This window comes from Amblyraja radiata, chromosome 2 (assembly GCF_010909765.2).
Source record: "Amblyraja radiata isolate CabotCenter1 chromosome 2, sAmbRad1.1.pri, whole genome shotgun sequence".
Classification (NCBI taxonomy): domain Eukaryota; kingdom Metazoa; phylum Chordata; class Chondrichthyes; order Rajiformes; family Rajidae; genus Amblyraja; species Amblyraja radiata.
In genome coordinates this window covers 18,128,068-18,150,588 of record NC_045957.1, presented here as the reverse complement: position 1 = coordinate 18,150,588, position 22,521 = coordinate 18,128,068, and the positions used below count along the sequence as shown (strand labels likewise).

At 39.1% G+C, this 22,521-nt stretch overlaps 1 protein-coding gene across 6 annotated transcripts in view; it reads left to right on the top strand.

Moving 5' to 3' along the window:
* Positions 1-22,521, top strand: part of ppp1r9a (protein phosphatase 1 regulatory subunit 9A) — a 124,398-nt gene extending 101,877 nt beyond the window's left edge. For 3 of the 6 annotated variants that reach the window (XM_033042457.1, XM_033042420.1, XM_033042411.1), the window contains 4 exons: positions 5,897-6,016; positions 14,365-14,388; positions 16,015-16,197; positions 18,878-22,521. In XM_033042457.1, the coding sequence (XP_032898348.1) occupies positions 5,897-6,016; positions 14,365-14,388; positions 16,015-16,197; positions 18,878-19,087 (537 nt within the window). In that variant the 3' untranslated portion in view covers positions 19,088-22,521. The remainder of the gene's footprint in view (positions 1-5,896; positions 6,017-14,364; positions 14,389-16,014; positions 16,198-18,877) is intronic. The other 3 variants (XM_033042429.1, XM_033042440.1, XM_033042447.1) reach the window with 3 other exon arrangements.

Here is a 22,521-nt window from a genome sequence, read left to right as displayed (position 1 = left end):
TTAGAGATATGACCTCTAATATTTGATTTTTCCATCCTGGACAATAAATTCTGTCAACCTAATCTATGCCTCTCATAATTTTACATATCTATCAGGTCTACATGCAATCTCCTTCATTCGAGATGAAACAATTCAAGTCTGTCTGACCTCACCCTATAGCTAATACTCCCTAATCCATGCATCAATCTGGTAAACCTTCTCTGTACCCTTTCCAAAGCCTCCGCACTCTTCCTGTACATGAAATGTTTTTAATAAGCAATAATTGGCCTTGGGTAAACCTTATCGGCTAAAGTTCCATAATTCTGTGCAGTATAAAATTATGAGGAGAATATATAGGTGAATCCATAGAGTATTATACCCAGAGCAGGGGAATTAAAAACTAGACAACATAGATTTAAGGTTGGAGGGTGTATGGAACGAGCTACCAGAGGAGGTAGTTGAGACAGATATCATAACAGCATTTAAAAAACACAAACAGGTACATGGAACGGAATGGTTTAGATGGATATGGGCCAAATTTGGGCAAGTTTAGACAGGCATCTTGGTTGGCTTAGGCGAGTTGGCCGAAGAGCATGCTTGCATGCTGAATGTCTCTATGACACCATAACTTACCTTCTTTGGCAATTCATGATTGATTGATTCATCCTCCCTTTAGGATCTTTCCTCCTGATTTGGATGTATTTTTGCTGGGAGTTATGAATCAGTTCATTAAATGTTTCCTTGTCCACCATTTTATTTGATATTTTTACAGTCCACCTTCGCCAACTTTGACTAAACATTTCACTTGAGATAATGTCTGTCGCTTTTCCAATTACTTGCTCTATCTGTGTTCGAGGCTTTTGCAAATTATGCACCAGGGCATCTAGATCTCCCAGCATCTTAGACTGCTAAACCAAGCGCGAACCCATTTGGTCCCCCTCCCCAACGCAATATTCCGCTACTCACCCATACATGAGGCGATGTTCAGTGAAAATGGCGATCCTGGCCCGGAAAGCCTCCCCCAACTGCACAGGCACGGCTGACGGGCCCCCATTGTGATGCCAGAGATGCCCGTTGTGACGCAATCTCAAAATGGCAGCGGGATGCATTGAGTATAGATGGTCAATGGGCGGGGGCGGGGGTGGGGAGGCTGGTTTGTGTGATGTTTTGGGCTGATTACGCACCTAAAACATTTGCAGTCTTGGCAGAGCAGATACCATGCCAAACTCCGATACATCTGCATAGGATGCTTTCTACAGTGTATCTGTAGAAATTTGTAAGAGTTGTTTGAGACATACTGAATTGTGTGTTCGTTGTTACTGACTGAACTATCAGGATGCTAGTTTTCCACTCCAAATGCAAACCAAAATCCTAATTTCTGCATTGAATTTAAATTGGAAATCATTGCATTCAAATTAATTTTACTCAAAACTATAAAACATAAGAATGTAAAAAAAATGCTGGATAGAAAGATACGTTGGCTTGATGGTATATGAAAGATTGCTGTTTCAGATCAGAGACCTGTGAGCAGCAGTGTGTTGCAGCGATTTGTGGCAACACCGCTAGACAATGGGGATGGTGGTATTTATTACGCTTGCCTTCATCAGTTAGGGCACTGAGTACAACAGACTGCAGGAATCTTGAGCAACATACAAAGTGCTGAAGGTACTCAGCAGGTCAGGCAGCATCTGGAGGGGGAATGAACAGGCAACATTTCGAGTCGAGACCTTTCTTCAGGATGAATGGTTGCTGCCTGGAGTGGTGGGGGTAGATGCGATGGTAGCATTTAGGAGGTTTTTAGATAAGCATGTGGATATGTTGGGAATGGAGAGATATGGATCGTATGCTGGCAGATTCGATTAGTTTATCTTGGCATCGTGTTTGGCACAGACATTGTGGGCCATAGGGCCTGTTCCTGTGCTGTACTGTTCTACGTTCATAACATAAAATCATTTCTCAATCGAGAAAGAGTGCTATTTCCAGCCTGAATCCAAGTAATGTACCTGATCTTCTCCATGCGTTGCTAGGTTTAGGGTTATTGTCACGTGTACCAAGTTACAGTGAAAAGCTTTGTTTTGCTTGCAAGTCCAACGGATCTAATACAATATACAGAAATACAACCAAGTCAAATTGAAATACAGCAGATAGAGTAAAGTGGAAGAGTAAAGGGTGCAAAATATAGTTCTAAGCATTGTAGCACATCTGTGCCATAGACAAGGTCAAATGTCAACAATGGGATAGAGTTGATTGTCAGTATCCTAGCTTATGGAAGGACCATTCAAAAGCCTGTTAACAATGGGGAAAAGGTTGCTCCTAGCAGGGAGAAGAAGGAATGACTAGGATGGGACAAGTCTTTGATTATGTTGGCTACTTTTCTGAGGCAACATAAACTGTAAATGAGTCAATGGCATGATCGGGTTTGTGTGAGGGACTGGGCTACATCTACAACTCTCTGTAATTTCTTGTGGTCTTGGGCAATGCGGTTCCCAAACCAAGCTGTGATGCAATCAGACAGTATGGTTTCTATGGTGCAACTATAGAAGTTTGTAAGAAGCACTGGAGACACGCTGTATTTCCTCAGTCTCCTCGGGAAGCAAAGACATGGGTGTGCCTTCTTGAATGTTACAACAATGTGGTTGGTCCTTGACAGATTGTTGGTAATATTAATGCCAAGGAACTTGGAGCTCTCAACCATTTCCATTTTGGCACCATTGATGCTGATGTAGTAGCCATGCTTCCTGAAGTCAATATCTTACCCCTTTGTCTTGCTGACATTGAGGGGGAGGTTATTGTCCTGACATTGTGTACTAAGTTCTCTATCTTCTTCCTCTATTCCGTCTTGTCATTGTTTATGATCTGGCCCACCAAAGTGGTGTCATCTGCAAAATTATATATGAAATTAGAGCTGAATTTGGCCACACAGTTATGAGTGTATAGGGAGTATAGTAAATAATTCCATATAGGGGAATGAGAATGCATCCTTGTAGGGCAGTGGTGTTGAGATTTATTGTGAGAAGAGGTTATCACCTATCCTCACTGCTTGTATCTGTAGATCAGAAAGCTACAAAAACTTTGTTGTATATATGGAACATTTCTCAGTCAGTCCAGCTCAGGTCTCATCCTTTACCTTCTTTGGTATATTAATGCCTGTATTAATGCTGCTTCCTTCTCACATAATGAATTATGAAGTTTCAGCAGCTGTGCGGCCTTTTTTCACCTTGCATTAAAATTTACATGATTCTTCTCCAACTTCAACTTCTCCATTTCTGTTTCAGGATATAGGTTATCTACCTCAACCCAAGTACTCCTGCATGTAGCCTGAATTAACTTCCTCGCGTACTGTTTCCCACAAGGATTCCATTCCATTCTCAAGTCTCTGGTGATGGCCAGCTATGTTTTTATAAAATGTTGTTCATAGAGCCATAGTCATACAGCATGGAAACAGGCCCTTCAGCCCCATTTGTCCATGGGGCCAAGATTATTTTGTTATAGAAGTAATTTACCATTCCACCTTATCATATACTGACTCTTTTATTTTCCACTCACCTGTCTCTGCACTTGATAAAACTCATCACATTTCCAACTAATGAAAATGTTATCACATTTCATCTTAATAAACGCTGTCTGAGCTGCTGAGTATTTCTTATAACTTTTAGTTGTTTTGAATGAGCTATTCCTGTTCAACTAGTCGGTTCCAAACTCGGCTAAATAGCTTGAGATAATTGTAGCTTCAAACTCTTAAAAAATATGGATTTAACCTCAGTTCGAAGCAAAGTTCACCTGGGATGTCAATAAAGATTATGAGGCAAAGACACAAAGAAATAATCAGATTTAACCAGGGGTCATAGTCATAAACACGTAAACAGGCTATTTGGCCCAATTTGTCCATGCCAACCAAGGTGCCCAATCTACACTATTCCCAAATGCTCGCATTGGGCCAATATCCCACTAAACATTTCCCATCCAGGTATCTGTCCAAATGTTTTTGAAATGGTGCTTTTGTACCTGCCTCAGTGACCACCTCTAACAGCTCATTCCATACACCCACCACCCTCTGTGTGGCAAAGTGCTCCTGATCCCTGTGGGCTCAACGGCCGCCAGTCTGAAAATGAACCTTCTACCATCACCTTCTGTTTCCTTCCATGAAGCCAATTCTATGTCCAGTCGGCTATTTCCCGTGTGGTCTAATCATCCAGAGCAGCCTACCATGCAAACCTTATCAAATGCCTTGCCGAAGTCGATATAAACACATCTACTACTTTGCCCTCATCAACTATTTTGGTTACTTCTTCAAAAAAATGTAGACATGACACGATCTCCCATGTACAAGATCATTCTGACTATTGTTAATCATTCCCTGTCCGTTCTTGCCGACCACTGATGTTAGACTCACTGGTCTATAGTTCTGAGACTTATCCACATTAGTCATCTTCCAGTCCACTATCACCTCACCAGTATCTAATGATGATTCATATATCTCGGCCAGGGCACATGTACTTTCTTCTTTCGCTCCCACATTATCCTTGGCTGTCAGGCCTGAGCGATTTATTCTACCTCATTCACCTCAGAACGTTCAACCCCTCCTTGACCGTAATTCAGACTGTCCTCAAGTTAGCCCCATTAACTGTCCCAAGTTCCTCAGTCTTTAGGTCTTTCCCCACAGTAAAATCAAAGGAGAAAAACTAATTGAGGACCTAGCCCATCTCCTGCTGCTCCACACAGAGATGCCCGCTTTGGTTTCTGAGGGGCCCTTTTCCCTCTCTAGTTTCCCTCTTTCCCTTACTGTACTCATAAAATACCTTTGTATTTTCCTTGATAATATCTGCTAGCACTATCCTTGCCCAAGAGAATTGTGTCAGCAGCTCAGTACATCATACAACTCGGCCCTCCCACATTGACCATCTATACTTCATGCTGCCTCGAGAAAACAGGCAACGTAATTGAGCATTGTCAATACGCCATAGATATTAGATTGCTTTTCGTATTCCACGAATATTAGGATATTGATTTTATTTGTTTTTCACCATAATATGAAACAAAACATAAACATGCATTAGGTATACCCACACCTACTTTTTTTTGTCGCTGTGCATCTCTTCACATAATTTTCAAAAATTGTACATTTTTGATAAAACTTTCAAAAGATTGTCCAGAATAAGCTCTTGAATAAAATGCCATCAATATGACCATCTATTTTAACCCAAGATTGCCACTATTTTCCATAAAATGACACCTTGTTCTTGGAGTCATTCAGCGTAGGAATCAGCATACCATTCAGCCCATCATATTTGTGCTTACCATTACCCATTTGCTTTGATCCTACATTAATCATTTTCATTATGCAGACATTCTCATCAATTTCCCCTTGGATTCAACCGCTTGCCTTACACACTAAGGGCGATTTATAATGGCCAATTAATCTACCAACCTACACATGTACTGAATATGAGAGGAAAGCAGAGCACCAGAGAAAACCATGCAGTCATTGATAAAGCATGCAAACTCAACCCAGATGGTCCCTTGAGGTCACGATTGTATCTATCTATCAAGTGTTGTGAGGCAGCAGTTCTGCTGGCTGTGCCACTATGTACTTCTGAAGTTCTATAAGAAACCAAAATAGGCAGATTTTTCATTTTTTACCACAATAAAGTTGATTTTCTCTTCTAATAATTCATTTGTATAATTCTGTTTCCATTTCAAAGCTGCTTTGCTGCAACTAGTTTGAGAAAAAAACATGTTTTTCCATTTTCTAATTGACTGTGGATCTTGCCCATCCATGTTTGTTTCCCTTTGGCTCATATCTCTTGTTTATTTCAGTAGTGTGCATTTGAATATTAATACTCTTGTTGTTTTGGGTATTCATTTACATCTAATTTAAGTAAATAACTTATTACCATTCAGAATCTTTGATTTGCAGAATTTCACCTACATTGATGACTTTAGTCCCAGTAGCACAAGTTCTGCTGATTTGAGTGGATTTGTTGCAGAACCAAATTCTACAGGGCGCTCACACACATTGGCACTATCCTCTGATGAAGTAAGTAAATTATGAATAGAAGTAAAATTGAAATACTTAGGTTTGTTTCATTATGGATCCAACTAAGAATAAGGCAGGCATTTTTATTGGAGAGCTAGTTTACTGTATTTTCTTTAGGGATGAAAAATGTATCTGCTTCCAGTAGTGTCTCAAAAATGTGCTTTAGTGATAATGAGCTGCTTGGTGTGATTGTCTCTGAACATGCTTTCAATCCTGTCATGAAATTTTCCATCATCAACTCACTAATGAGGTGCCCATGATAGGCATTCAAAAGCAATGAAATATAATTCTTCCTCAAATTTTTACTTGGGCCTAACTGTACTGTAACAAGGAGAACTGAATTGAATCCCAGGTAGACACAAAATTCTGGAGTGACAGACTGAAGGGTCTCAACCCGAAACGTCACCCATTCTTTCTCTCCAGAGATGCTGCCTGTCCCGCTGAGTTACTCCAGCATTTTGTGTCTACCCTTGATTTAAAACAGCATCTGCAGTTCTTTCCTACACATGAATTGAATCCCAGTTTGCTTTTACCCAAGAGGAAAGAAAACTGAACTTCTGATGTTAATATTGATTGTGGAACTGAATTGTACTTTGAATTATAAGATTAGACTTTCACTTTTAGAACTAAATTTACTTTAATTCTAGGCAGTCTAATGGGATAACATAGTTTGTGGTGAAATGATTTAAGTAGGGCATTGAGTAAGATGATGAACATAATTGATATGTAAATTTTCAAGTAATAGACCTTTCTGAACTTTGGACTTTGGATGACGAGGAATTTTAATCCCCATATTTCAGGGAATTGGAATTAATATTTCAGGACGGATGTTCAGCAGCTGTGGCAGGGCTTGCACACCATCACTTCCTAAAAGACAAAACCAAGCAGTAGCTCAATTGACAACAATGCAATATTCCCGACAAGATCAATACTTTCTTTGCTCGCTTCGAAAGGGAGACCATCAATGTACGTTCTTGGACCCCTACAGCCACCAACGATGCTGCAATCTCAGTCATCGAAACCGATATGAGTAGATTAATCGCGAGGGCAAATGCTCAGTGTCCAATCTCGATGTTGTAACCTGCCTGCGTTCTTAAAACCTGCGCTGATCAACAGGCTGGAGTTTTTGCACCATCTCCAACCTCTCACTACTGAGGTCAGAGGTTGCCACCTGCTTTAAAATGACACCTGCAATACCAATGCCCGAGTGCAAGGTGAAAATTTGCCCACCGGTACAATAGATCAACAAGGGATCTGATCCTGCTGGCTTTCCATTCTGCACAGAACCATTTGTACAATTAGTACACGTACGCCAGCCTGTTGTTCATGTACTACAGATTGGTGTTCTACACCGTTGCCCCTCTAAACGTATCAGCAGACTCGAAAAACTGGGACTCTACTCATCCCTATGCAATTAGATCCTCAAGGTCCTCATCAGTAGACCACAATCAGTATAAATTGGCAACAATACTATCTTCTTAATAACCATCAACACAGGAACTGCTCAAGTCTGTGGATTCAGCCCACGACCCTACTCTCTCTGTACCATGACTGTAGCTTGACACAGCTCCAGCATCATCTTTAAATTCGCTAATGATACCGCCTGTAGTGGCAATTTCAAACTTTTCCAATGTCCAACTTTCCGTTTCGTCGTTCTTCAGATAGCGCAGGAGTCGACCTTGTCAAGTTGATGGTGTCAGGCAGATCCTTTGTCCCAGGTTTTCACAAGCTCCAGCTTCACTCATAGAGATCAGTTCTTACTTTAATGTAATGGCAATTTCAAACTTTTCAAATGTCCAAACTTTCCGTTGCCATTACTACACAGGCGGGTAGGAGTGATCATTCGCAGATGATAAAAAGAAACAGATCCTACAATCGTTATTTCCAGTTTAATTGATTCTTTATTGAAGTAGTTTACAAACAAAGTGAACATACCAGATCCGTGTGCGGACGTGGCGTCGAAGGACGAGAAGCCGAAGCAAAGAAGTGGAAGCCAAATAACCGAACGGAAACCAAGCCGAAACGCCAAATAACCAAAAGCGTACAAAACCGAAATGCCAACTAACCAAAAGGGTGGGACGCCTACAAGCTCTGCCAAAAAGTCAAAGAATGGACATGAGGTCGCTGGGGGGGGGGAGGGGGCGGGAATTTTCAGCGATTGGTCCAGACCCCCGCGTCCATCACATCACTGGCCGATGGAGACGGGAGGATGGGGGTCATTTTCCCACACAAGTCATAGGTGACTGGGCACTCTGAACCCGAGCACCAAATTGTAAGCGGCCGAAGGAGCGCATCCCTCGGGATAGCCCCCACTCTCCCATGGCCACGGCCGCCCTCCGCCTCGTCTCCCCTGTGCAGCCGCACTGTGACGGGCTGTGTGTCCGCAGCGCCGGGTGGAGCAGAGGTGTGGGACAGGCTGGTCCCTCTGCCCACCCAGAGTCACTGACCGCAATGCACCGCCATCGGACCCCAACCCCCACACCAGGGTGATTCACCCGATCCCCGGACGCCGACCCACACAAGGGTTGATTCACCCCCGACACCCACACTGGGTGATTCACCCCCCCCCCCCCCCCACTCTTACAGCCATAATAAATCGCTTTTAAAACATGGGGGACATACAAATTCCCTGGTGTGCTGATGACGAGTGTGCATGACAATGAACAATTTTATCTCCTCCCTCTCTCCACCCCCCCCCCCCCTTGACAACAAGAAGCATGTTTTATTTATTGTTTAAACACAGTAATACCATCTGGTTGCCGGCGTAACACACACAAGCTCCCATGCACAAAACACCAGATAATCTGTAATCTGTTTTAACCGAAGCTGGACACAAAGCTGGAGTAATTCAGCGGAACAGGCAGCATCTCTGGAGAGAAAGAATGGGTGATGTTTCGGGTTGAGACCATTCTTCAGACCTGAAGACTGAGTCTGAAGGGTCTCGACCCGAAACGCCACCCATCCCTTCTCTCCAGAGATGCTGCCTGTCCCACTGAGTCACTCCAGCATTTTGTGTCTATCTTTGGTGTAACAGTTGTCTCATTTCATCGGCTTCATGTATTGCGTGCATGGAAGAGATGCTTTACATGTTGCTTGTATCTATTCATCCAAGTGTGCTCTTAATGAAATCTCACATCTTTGCAAGGGAGGGATGGAATGGATGTAACCACCGGCTAAAGCAAAGGCATAGTTAGGACAGGGAAATAATCCCACCACTTAATTAACCAGGTTCCTGAATGTAAGAACTATTTATACATGTAACATCTTTGTTTTTAAATCAGTAACTCTCTTTTGAGCTTTAATGTCGACCCCGTCCTGTGGAAAGGGCTTGCGGCAGCTGGTTTCATAGTGCCTTCATTGTTGGTAGGTGCTGATCTTTCACGGACCGCTATTAGTGCCAGTTTTCCCAACTTTCATAGCCGCTCTGCATTAGTGGAGTCAAACGTGAATCCGCTGTATGATCTTTGGCAGTGACTTGTCCGTGCTGCGATTGCCACGGAGGCTTTTCGACGTCATTTTCGTTGCCCGTCAGATTTTAAGTCTAAAAACAATCTGACGCCGAGCAGACATGATGTCAAAAAGCTGAAAAAAAACAAAAATACTAAAGCAAGGTCTATGTTCGTTGGAAAAAAATATCTTACTTATCGAAAAGAAAACAAATATCAATCTCTTTGAATCGCTGACATCTAAAAGCTGAAAAAGAACATTACCTATCGAAAAGGAAGGTATTACTGTGTTTAAACAATAACTAAAACTTGCTTCTTGTTGTCAGAGGCGGGGGAGTGGGAGGAGATAAAATAGTTAGTTGTCATGCACACATGTCATCGGCCCGCCAGGGTATTTTGTAACCCCCCATGTTTTAAAAGCGATTTACTATGGCTGCCAATGCCCGAGCCGTCTGTCCCCGCGGCTGGGGTAGGGGGGTGAATCACCCGGTGTGGGTGTCGGGGGTGAATCACTCCGTGTGTGGGTCGAGGTCGGGGGGTGAATCACCCTGATGTGGGGGTTGGGGTCCGATGGCGGTGCATCGCGGTCAGTGACTCTGGGTGGGCGGAGGGACCAGCCTGTCCCACACATCAGCTCAACCTGGCGCTGCCGACACACAGCCCGTCACAGTGCAGCTGCACAGGGGAGACGAGGCGGAGGGTGGCCGTGGGAGAGTGGGGGGAAATAATCCCCACCCTCCCGTCTCCATCAGCCAGTGATGTGATTGAAGTGGAGGTCTGGACCAACCGCTGACAAGTCCCTCCCCCCGGCGATGTCATGTCCATTATTTGACTTTTCGGCAGAGCTGCCATTCAGTGAGTTGGCTTGTAGGCGACGCAGCCTTTCGGTGAGTTGGCGTTTTGGCAGAGCAGCCTTTCGGTGAGTTTGCTTTGAGGCATCCCACCCTTTTGGTTAGTTGGCTTTTAGGCGTCCTGCCAATTCGGTTAGTTTGCTTTTATTTTTTTTTATTTTTTATTTTTTTAATATATTTTTTTATTAAAGGTAATCAATTACAATGCTTCAAACAACTTTATATCAAATTAATTCAATTTGCATTAAGTAAAACACTAGTAATACTTATCTACTATTTTTTTTAGAAATAATGATAGAGAAAGAATAGAACAGTTATAAATCATTAAGAGAGTGATTAAATAATAATTTGATTATATATAAGAAAGAAAAGAGAAACGAAGGAAAAAAAAAAAAAAAAAAAAAAAAAAATTGAGAGACCACAATATGTATTATTAATAACACTACTACAAGTGATAGTATCAATAAAGACATATATGTTAATTCCAATATAAAAATGAATTATTCTCACCAAATCCCGCAGGGTGCACGCCGAGCTGTGTTGCCAAGAACAGCTACTTCTCTAAATACTGTATATATGGAGACCATATCTGTTCAAAAGAATTATACTTGTCCAATAGGACAAATCTAATTCTTTCCAGATGTAACGTCTCCATCATCTCTGTTGCCCACATTTTGGTTGTGGGGGATAATGTTCCCTTCCAAAATTTCAATATGATTTTTTTCCCAATTATCAAACAGTAATCAAAGAAATTTCTTTGATTTACTGTAAGTGATAGATGTAAATCCGGAATTCCAAATATTATTAGCTTTGGGTTAGGGTCCAATTTAACTTTGATGACTTCAGAAATAACTTTAAAAATTTCTGTCCAGTAATAATTCAATTTAGGACATGTAACGAAACTATGTATTAAATTTGCCTCTGCTTTCTTGCACTTATCACAGTTTGCGTCCCACCCTTTCGGTTAGTTGGCGTTTCGGCTTCGTACGCTTTCGGCTATTTGGTGTTTCCGTTCAGTTATTTGGCTTCCACTGCCTTGCTTCGGCTTCTCGTCCCTCGACGCCACATCCGGGTACCTCCAGATCCGCTTTATTCTTATACAAATTGTAGCTTTCCGTTCTTACTATCTGATCTGGTAAGAACTGTATTTTCTCTCCCGTGCCTGCTCGGCTGATCTGCCCACACCCTCCCCTGGTATGATGTATGTAACGTTCATCTACGTATCAAAAGCCCACCCCCAAGTGTTCAAAATAATACTGTTAGAAATATCTAGACAAAATAAAATAAGATGCTAACAGTAACTAACCTAAGGATGAATGGCTCCTATGCTGCTCAAATCCTCTCGTGATGAAGACCAACATGCCATTAGCTTTTATCACTGCCTGCTGTACCTGCATGTTTACTTTCAATGACTGGTGTACAAGGAGACCCAGGTCTTGTTGCATTTCCCTTTTTCCTAATCTAACACCATTGAGATAATAATCTGCCTCCTTGTTCTTGCCGCCAAAGTGGATAACCTCACATTTATCTACATTATACTGCATCTGCCATGCATCTGCCCACTCACTCAACCTGTCCAAGTCACCCTGCAACCTCCTAACATCCTCTTTGCAGTTCACACTGCCACCCAGCTTTGTGTCATCTGCAAATTTGCGAGTGTTACTTTCAATTCCATCATCTAAATCATTAATATATATTGTAAATAGTTGCGGCCCCAGCTCTGAGCCTTGTGGCACTCCACTCGCTACTGCCTGCCATTCTGACAGGGACCTGTTTATTCCTACTCTTTGTTTCCTATTTGCCAACCAATTCTCTATCCATGTCAATACTCTATCCCCAATATCATGTGCTCTAATTTTGCCCACTACTCTCCTGTGTGGGACCTTATCAAAGGTTTTCTGAAAGTCCAGATACACTACATCCACTGACTCTCCTTCATCCATTTTACTTGTCACATCCTCAAAAAATTCCAGAAGATTAGTCAAGCAGGATTTCCCCTGCATAAATCCATGCTGACTTGGACCAATCCTTTTACTGCTATCCAGATGCGCCATTGTGTCTATCTCAGTAACTATAATCTATTTATATCTGAATGTATACTTTGATTTGGTTGCACTACAGACTTTTGTTTTGCTTTGTTGTAGTTTGGTTAGCTAGTATTGATGATTATTCATTTATTGTAATGGTTATTGTACATTTATTTGCGTGTTGTGGCATTAATGGGCCTATTAAGCTGCAGCAACTTAGAATTTTATTGTTCCATTGCCAGTACATTTGCCAATTAAACACTCTTGGCTCTCTTGATCAAATTCAGCAGGATATGAAACATGATGTAAACATGCCCACTACAATAGTTGGGTGGTAGGTGGATTGAAGAAGGGCTTGTACAGATATCTTGAACGTATATCTGTTATCATTTTTTCATTAGGCCTGCATATACTGAAGGTAGATTTCCACCTCAAGCTAAGAGCAGCAGGAATATTTTGATCAAGTTCATCTACCTCAGTCTTCATGATCTAGTTCCGCTTTATGAAGAAGGGTCCTGTCCCGAAACATCATCTGTCCATTCCCTCCACAGATGTGGCCTGAACTATTTGATTTATTCAGCACTTTGTGTTGTGCTCCAGATTCCGTATCTGCAATTCCTTGTGATTCCACTTTATGTACTTTGTTAATACATAGACCTCTAGACCGAAGTCCTCCCATAATCTGAAGCTTCCTCACTTCAACATACTAAAGATTCCGACCCTAAACATTCATTCTCCCCACCATTGCAGCATCATGGATATAGTGTGTACCATTTACAAAGTTACTGATATACCAACATGCCATTAGCTTTTTTCACTGCCTGCTGTACCTGCATGTTTACTTTCAGTGACTGGTGTACAAGGAGACCCAGGTCTTGTTAAAAATCACATATCAAATCAAAAACCTCTACAACCAAGAAACACAAGTGTCCCAAGTGCATAGGAACACCATCACCTGCAGGTTCACCTCCAACTCAAACACAATACTCATTTGGAAGTATATTGCTATTCCTTCCCGTTGCTGGGTTTAAATCGAGGAACTCCCTACACATTAGCATTGTCAGGATAATTTCACCAGAGCTGCACTGGTTAAAGAAGATAGCTCATCATCATTATCTTTTCGGGGGAAGTTCAATGGAGCAATCAGTGTTGGCCATGACAGCAAAAGCCTCCTCCAAAAAAACCCGGAGTAAATAAGAACATCTTCCTCTGTAACCCACAGGGCTCAATATAAAAGTACCTTTCGACCCAATTCTAGGCAAATGCACAGACCACCTCCCACCCTCATCTCTGTTCCTCTTATGCAGGCATTTCCTGCCTAATAGCTAGTCTCTCAATCTGCTGGTTGGAGAACAGATAATAAAAATACAAATAAAGAAGTGAGTGGCATCTTGGATTACAACATTGCACTTGCATTTCTCAGGCCTAAATTTGGCTCTTGGCATGATCACAAAAGGAAGATGACATTAAATTGAGCAAAATCTCCATGGGGAGCTTTATTTTGTATTAGTTCCAACTGTACTGGAATTGCTGGTATAAAAGATCATGAAGCCACAATTGCTGTAGTGACTTTAGTTGTCTGTTACCGGATGCATACACAGATTTTGCTATTTTTAAATAAAGGACCAACAGAATAATACACAGTATAATACACCAGAATAATACACAGTAATAAAATAGATTTGATCTCTGTTTAATTATTGGTCTCCTTCCTGGAGACCAATGTTGCCACCTAATCATCATATTATGCAATTTCTAAAATAAATTCAAGATCCTGGATTTATTTAAGATGTGGATACTATTACAAGGGTTGGAATCATGGAATGCGATTGGAGTGAAGTGATTTAAACAGCAACAAAGCAAGATACTTTTTCATTACTGCGACACATTGTTCGTCTCATTACATTTAAAAAGTACATATTGGGCATTATTTGAGAAATAAATAATTATATTAACATTTCTTTGCATCATTTTTTATGTTCTGAAATATTTTTTCTTCATTTCTCTTGTTGCTAACTCGGCAGAGCCTGGATATGATAGATGATAAGGTGAGATGCTTGAAATCATGTTTGGCCTGTTTTGTTTTTAATTTTACCATCTCATCATTAACCTAGTGCACAGCATCTTATGTAAACACTCTCTTCAGATGCAATCTGATAGTTATAAATATACCTAATAAATAGCTCCTGGTTTTACTGTTGGGACTTAAGGTACTTATAAATTGTGACGGTGGATGGTTTATAATCTAATAGTACATTTTCTATAGCATTTGAAAATAATATCAATTCCTAACATTTGGAACACATCAAAGAAATTTCCAAAATGTCTAACACATTTGCAACAGTTTGTCACTTTATATTAAAAATGTGATTAGCATATAACATATTGGGTGGATTTCGGTCACCACAATCAAATAACAGTACCAATCATTCTGTGTCGTGCCCACTGAATTTTTCTATATTATTTCACTAACATTTAAGACAAGTTAACAATGCTAATAAAACTTTAAACAATGTGGTTGTATTGGTGACTCCAGGAAATTTCAACTGGAAAATATAATGCAAGGTATAGAAAGCAGATTAAACAGAGGAAATTTAGACTTGAGAAAGAATACAGTAAATAAAGACGGGAATCTTAAACTTCAATTAAAGTCTGAAAAAAGATACCACAGTTGTAAGAATTTATCGTTAATTAATATCAATGCACCATTTAACAATTAAGGTTTATTCATTCAATTTTTTTTCTGGTACATGTTAATGTTCATATTTCATAGATATATAAGTGTACAGAAAACCACATTGTTCCATGTATTTCATTACATCCTTCCCATTGAGAGATCATACTTGAACAACATTTGGAGAAGTAAGACAAGTTGTATAGCAACTTCCCGTTCTTGCATTAAACTGAACGTTTGGTTACCAGACATTACAGTCTGATTTAAACACTAATAAAAGGGAGCACTGTTGGGTTTTATCTTTATCTCAAAATAAGATTCTAGTGTGAGCATTTTTGTGAAGGAGCTTTGTTTGGAGGTATTCATTATATTAACCAAAAGAAGATATTGGCAGAATAAAATGTACATCATAATATACTACAAATTGATAGATGAGGAATATCTATCCTGGCAGTTAAGGCCACAAGATTTAACAAAATCAATAGGAAATGTTATTAAGGGGTTGGGGTAAGGATTCTTGGGGCTGGTGCGGTGTGGGGGGGGGGGGGGTTGGAAGGGAAGTGGAAGACCTTTGCCCTCTTGCAAGTGATGGCTTAAAGTCAACATTAGAACAGAATAAGAAGGCACTGCAATAACAGTGATGTTCTTGCCTTTATTTTAGGTCTCCTTTCTCTTTGCCTCGACCCCTCCCCACCACTGCATTAGCCAGATAGAAAAGAAAAAAAGATTAATGGCCATAGCAGACATAAGTGTCACACATGTAATAGGTAGTTGTTGAAAGTACACAAAGACCTTCAAATATTTTGCACAGCCTTTGTCAGATTTCAGCAAGCAGCATTTGAACTTCAGCCAAAGAGATTTCAGATGATATGTTTGTCTGAAAAATCAGAAAAAGTCAACAAGTTAAAAGGAAGTCCATTTCTGCTGGGAACTTTAAGTTTAAAGATATTGGTAATAACAGCACAATCACTACTATAAATTTATGTTTTTACTTTGAAAGATTCTTGATGAAGGACAGTCGCCCAAACATAATCAATGGAAGACTTGTTCTGTTTTGGATTGGACCACACATCAGGTTTCTCATTGGCTTATGGGACTAAACATGGAACAATATATTCCACAATTTGTTGCCAAAAGCATTGATGGAGAACAGTTGCTCCAGTTGGATGGAAACAAACTGAAGGTAAGCAAGTTCTCAAAGAAATGTTTTCCTTTTTTTTGGTTTGCCTTCAATTTAAATATTATAGTCCAACTATTAAAAATGTTTAGGCAGAAACTGCAGATGCTGGTTTATACCGAAGATAGACACAAAATGCTGGGAGTAACTCAGCAGGTCAGGCAGCATCTTTGGGGAAAAGGAATAGGTGATGTTTTGGCTCGGAACCCTTCTTCAGACTAAATGATAAAAGGGGGGGCGGGGGGAGGGGGGGGGGGGGGACTGGAGGCAAGAAAAGGCCAGAACAATACAGGGCCGGCAACAGGGGACTTCAGGAAGGGTGGAGTCCATAATGACCCAGTGTTGGCTGGGGAAGATGTACTAACACCTGAAAGGTACTGAAGGTGTTAGCCGAAATCTGAAATATTTACAAATGAGTAAGGAATCAATGGTGCTTAATTGTCATGTGCACTGGGAACAGAACAATGAAAGTATTTCTTGCTGCAGCATAATTAGCGTATTAACATAGCAACACAACAAATAAGAGTGTGGTAAACAATAACACCATAAATTATCAGCTATACCAGGTAACCAGACTATAATAGTGCAAGCTGAGGTACGTGGTGCAACTTTATACAAAGACTATAGGGTTTGGTGATGAGATAAAGTTGTGCATTGTGATTCTAGATGGTTGATGGCATGAGAAAAACCTGTTCTTGAACCTGCAGGTCATGGTTGGCAGGCTTCCTACACCACCTTCCCACTAGTACTAGTGAGATGAAAGCCTCATTATCTAGGATTTGATGTGTACCTTAATTGGGTTGCAGAGAAGCGAATAGTTATTGTTGGAATTGTTTGCATTAATTACAGGAATCATCGTTTGATGAGATACTGTATTGTTCCAATATGTGAGTGGGAGAATAATGTCATTCAGCTGATTAGCAAGCTATCACATTTTTTGTTAGCTATTTTTAGATATTAAGAGGACTTGGCGTTGGTGCAGGAAAGTGACACTGAAATGAAAAATTAACTCTGGCTTTATTATCTTAAGGGAATCTTATTGAAACATATATGATTATTAAGAGTTTGGACACGCTAGAGGCAGGAAACATGTTCACAATGTAGGGGGAGTCCAGAACCAGGGGCCATAGTATAAGAATAAGTGGTAAGGCATTTAGAACAGAGATGAGGAAAGCTTTTTCACACAGAGAGTTGTGAGTGTGTGGAATTCTCTGCTTCAGGGAGTGGTGGAGGCTGGTTCTCTGGATGCTTTCAAGAGAGAGTTAGATAGAGCTATTAGGGATAGTGAAGTTAAGGGATATGGAGAGAAGGCAGGAACGAGGTACTGATTGTGGATGATCAGCTTTGATCACATTGAATGGCGGTGCTGGCTTGAAGGGCCGAATGGCCTACTCCTGCACCTATTGTCTATTGTCTATTAAATGGCACAGCAGGCATAAAGTATCAAATGGCTTCTTTCTGCTTCTAATTATTATGTTTTCTGCTGATTGCAGGCTCAAACCCAGGTTTCTCAGTTATCGAATAAACAGCTTGTAAATTGGCCAGAACAGAACCAAACAGATCAAAAGCAGAAAATGTTGGCCACATTCACCAGATCAAATAGTGCGTGTAAAGAGAATACAAGTCTGTTTATTATAGGGTGCTGATTCTTTTTTAGAAATGTTGATGAATAACATTTCAAAAGATGCAACAAGGACAACTCGCAATGATCACACAAGAGCACAGCTCACTTGTATTCTCTCATCAGATGCTTTCTAATCCACTCTCTCTATTTTTGATATCTATGTTTGATATCAAGATTTACAGCAGCTGCAGCATGTTGCATTTTGCCTCCATAGGATCTGAGGTTTATATCTGTTAGTTTTGGCAATCTGATTGATTATGTCAGATTGATCCACTGTCCACAACAACACTGTTCATTAGCACTGATAGAACATTAGAATGTCACCTATGTTTAAAGACTGGATTCTTCCAAGTCTGCTCCAGATAACACCAAACATAAACACAAAATGCTGGAGTAACTCAGCGGGACAGGCAGCATCTCTGGAGAGGAGTGGGTGACGTTTCGGGTCGCGATCCTTCTGAAGACTGACATCATGTCATTGCCTTAATGTGAAGACTAATCGTGACTCTAAAGTTGTGAAAGCTTACTCGCACTCTTATTAATAAGTAGCAAGCTGTTTGTTTGAAGATGCTGGTCCACAGATGCTGCATGATCCAATGTGATTGTTTTTTTTGCTCAAGCTATTTTGTTTTTATTAGATTGGGGAGTTCTTTTATCTCCATTCTTGCTAACTTGCACCTTAGTTATGTGACTAGGTATCAAGAGGAGGAAAGAGTTGATTCTAACAGAGAAATGAGGAGTGAATAACATCTTGTAGTGATGTTATTTGGTAATGTTTAAAAGGAAGAGATGCACATTTGGCCACCTTCAAATAAGGTACTTGATGTCTTTTGAATATTTGACTTTCAAGTTTTACCATATGTTTTCTTGATATTCTGTCCTGGCTATTAAAGCCTTGATTTTTTCTTTTCTCTGTTTTGACAAATTATTTATTTTCAAGAGAAGCCCCAATCTGTTCACAGGTGTGCAACACTTTTATGCCCAGATACAAAGGAGAATGTTCAATCCAAATGGTTTTAGTACCCCACATTAACTGTCATCCCCAATATTGTTTCAATGCAGGTATTGGGTATTAATGTTTCTCAAGATCGAACCATCATCAAAAAGAAACTCAAAGAGTTGAAATCATCAGTTGAGAAAGCACGTAAAGCACAGCAGAAATTGCAGAAACAAAGGGAAAAACAGAGAAAAAAGGAACAGGAACAGCTTCTGAAAAAGAATAAGAAAACAAGCAAGTTAACATTTGTAGCAACCGAACCTGATACTGAGTAAGGATGTAGAAGTTCTGACTTTAAAAAAGACTGAAGGGATTTTAATAGATTCCCAGGCTGCTGCACCCTGTGTACAGTTTTGAGAGGTATGCACATAATCTCATTTTACAAACACCTCAGAATTAGTTGTCCTTTGATGCCATCATACAAGGACCTGAAAACAGCAGCTTTTTAAAATTATTGTTAGTTTTCCAATGCATACATTGGCTCGTGTGTAAGACTTCTGCATAACTTCTCTGCATTAAAATTATACAGCATGAAGCCTAATAAAATATTAAAACAACTTGTGGGAAAAGTGATCAACTTTAAAAAAGGTTTTTTTTTTAAATGGTGTGGAACTTGGCCTCTGCATTAACTGCAGCCTTGTCCTAGAATTTTCATATTTTAGAAAACTAAAATACACAGTATCTACATTACATACAATTACTAAATCTGCTAACTTTTTGCTCAGCAAAATATTTTCTCATTTTTTCATCAAAGACAGCCCCAAATACCAATTCTGAATTATGTATTGCATTGAAATTCATTGCTTTGAACTTCTTGGTAGAAAGCCATGTTAATCGAAAAACCCTGAAATACATGAGGATATAGCTATGGATGAGGGCAAATATGTATTTTACTCCACCAATAAGCAAGTTCTTTACATGATTTTTTGAGTAGAATATTATTGCACACTCCATTTTTCTTTATATTTATTACAAAAATGTCATGTTTCAATATTTCACTTAAAGTTACATAAATAACTGATAACGCACTGAAAACATTTCAAAAAAGAAAATAGATTTGAAATAAGCAGTTAAGATAATGTTTTGATTTTTAAATTGTCACAACAAAAATTATGTGGCAAATGATTAAACTATTGGGAGTTTATTTGCTGAGGTTCTAAGGCATGGTTTGATGTTGAAAATGGGGGGTGGGGGGGTTAACAGACAGCAGTTTAATAATATCTGATCACTGTTATTCTATAGTTACAGATTTTTTTGTTGAAATTCCACAATAGGTGGTAAGGTTTATTTATGCCAATTCGGCAATGATAGCACACTACGACTTTGATTTGATTGTTAAGGTAGGTACAAGTAGGTATTATCTGCATTGATGGATTTGCATAAGATAATTATGTATTTGTGTCTTTAATGATTTGGAACATATCCCATTTGACTGAGAATATCATATTATACCACACTAGGGTTAATGAGGTATTGATTCCTCATTTGGATATTAATCTGCCACACATGTATAAATAATATATTTCCTTAACACCAACATTTTAATTTTTAGTATTGCCATGTATTCTTGCTCATGATTTGAGGGATAATGAAGGCTTTGCTGAGTTCTTATTGGAAGCATTACTACTTTAGAGGTAATTAAAGAATGCCCTATCTCGTGAAATATAGTTTGGAACATGATTTACGTATTTAAAAATCTAATTTTCAGCCCCCTTTGTATATTGTTTGAATTATGCCTGCTCGGTTTTTGGATTATATAGATTTGCATTTAGTAGAAGCTCTGAGCTTCATTAATGAAAGCCTTTAAAGGTGTCATTTTTCATGTCTTCTCCATCACAATGTAGTCTGTGTATTTTGTTTATGATCACAACAGTTTGTAATTTGAGCCAGTAGTTAATATTTAATGTAAGTGTGAGCAGCATCAAATATTGAACATATTTTTATATGAAATTTTGATAATGTGGCATTACGCACTTTCACCATCACTGTTTTAATTTTCATTTTGCTACTTTGAAAATATTTTGTGGCTGTCAATTTTTGGTTCTCGTGCATTAGAATTAAGCAGCAAAAGAAGTATGGGCATTTAATTAAACTAATTCAACAAAGTTATTGAGGGTTTTTTTCCCATTTAGAGATTTACTGTAGTTTAGTTTGCCACTGATAATCTTGTTTTTAAAAGTACCAGACTAATTAAACTGTTATTCCAGGGATTTATTAGTATTTATTACTAGTCATAACAAAGTATACATTTGAAAGAATATAAATGTACCAGTCATAATAGGTTTATCATTTGTACATTGCCTTGAGCTGAACCAAGGTGCTTGGGTACAAGTGCAGTATAGCCTACTGAATTGTTCAGACAAGTGGTTTGATCTACTGTATTTCTTTTACATCTCTGACCACTAATGCATTCGAATTACCCTGCTATAGTTCTATCCTACATTTGAAATAATTCCTTCCTATTATAAAAAATATCATCTTTTCAGTTAACTTTTCTTAGCTTCCTTTCGATCAGGTAATGTCACCTAACCTACTAAATATAAATATTAAAGCCTGAGAAGAAAGGAAAAATAATGCCAAAAGTGACATTTTATATGATGCTGTACAGATGCCTTTCATCCATTTAGGTCAAAAGGAAGGTTTATACCAACTCTCCAATTTAGATTGCTGCAATTGTTCCATCTCAATCTCATCTTTCCTAGTTGCAGTAATGACATTTTTCCATATCATTTGTTGCAAGATGTTTTTTGAGCTACATGTAAAATGTTCAATATATAAGCATCAAGTCTCAGTTTAATGACACAATTATGTCAGGTAATTTATCTATTATGTTTTTACACAAGCAAGATATTGTCTCACCATTAATGCTGGATAATTATTTCACTAAAGTGAAAACTGCAGAAACATATCTAACTAATTTCTGAAGTTATAATCACCATTCTGTAATAAACTGAATCAGTTGGTCTGGTATTTATTGTTTTGGGATATATTTTAAGTGTAGATAACTACTTTCCAGTTAAACACTGTGAAACTGATATGGGGGGGGGGGGGGGACTGAAAATTAACTTTACATATAATTAATAAATACCCAAAACAGTGAAATAATTCTAGCAAATTTCTCAGATAGAGATAGTAATCCACAATAGGAAGACCTGTACAGAAGGGAGTGTTTTTTTGATATATAACAAACTATTAAAGGATGTTGTATTGGTGTTTTTGGTATTCATAATTGTGTAACAGTTAAGTAATTGAAGTAATAGTTACATGTAGCTGAAGAATGACTGGGCAGCTAACTAAAAAAATGCACTGAGGATGTTGAAATTGTTTTTATTTGCTGGATCTACTTAATTGTAAGATAAGTACCAAAAGATGAAAGAATTTACTTTGAATAAAATGTGCACAAATAACATAGCTTGACGTCTGATTTGAAGAGCTATTCAGTGTTCCTCTTCCTGCATGAGAATGAAAACAGTGCCATGCCTGAATTTAGTCTGTGCTAGTGATGTATAGATTCCTATGTTACGTTTACAAACTCTCATTTTCAATGTTTTATTTTAATGTTAATGACTGATGGGAGTTCATAATGACTAGTATGTTTTTTAAATTTTTAAATGCCTGTGAAACTATTTGGATAAATGTAAATAAACAACTTGCCAATGATTAAGCACTGTTGTCAGACAACATGCATTAAACAAGTGAAAAGTCTTAA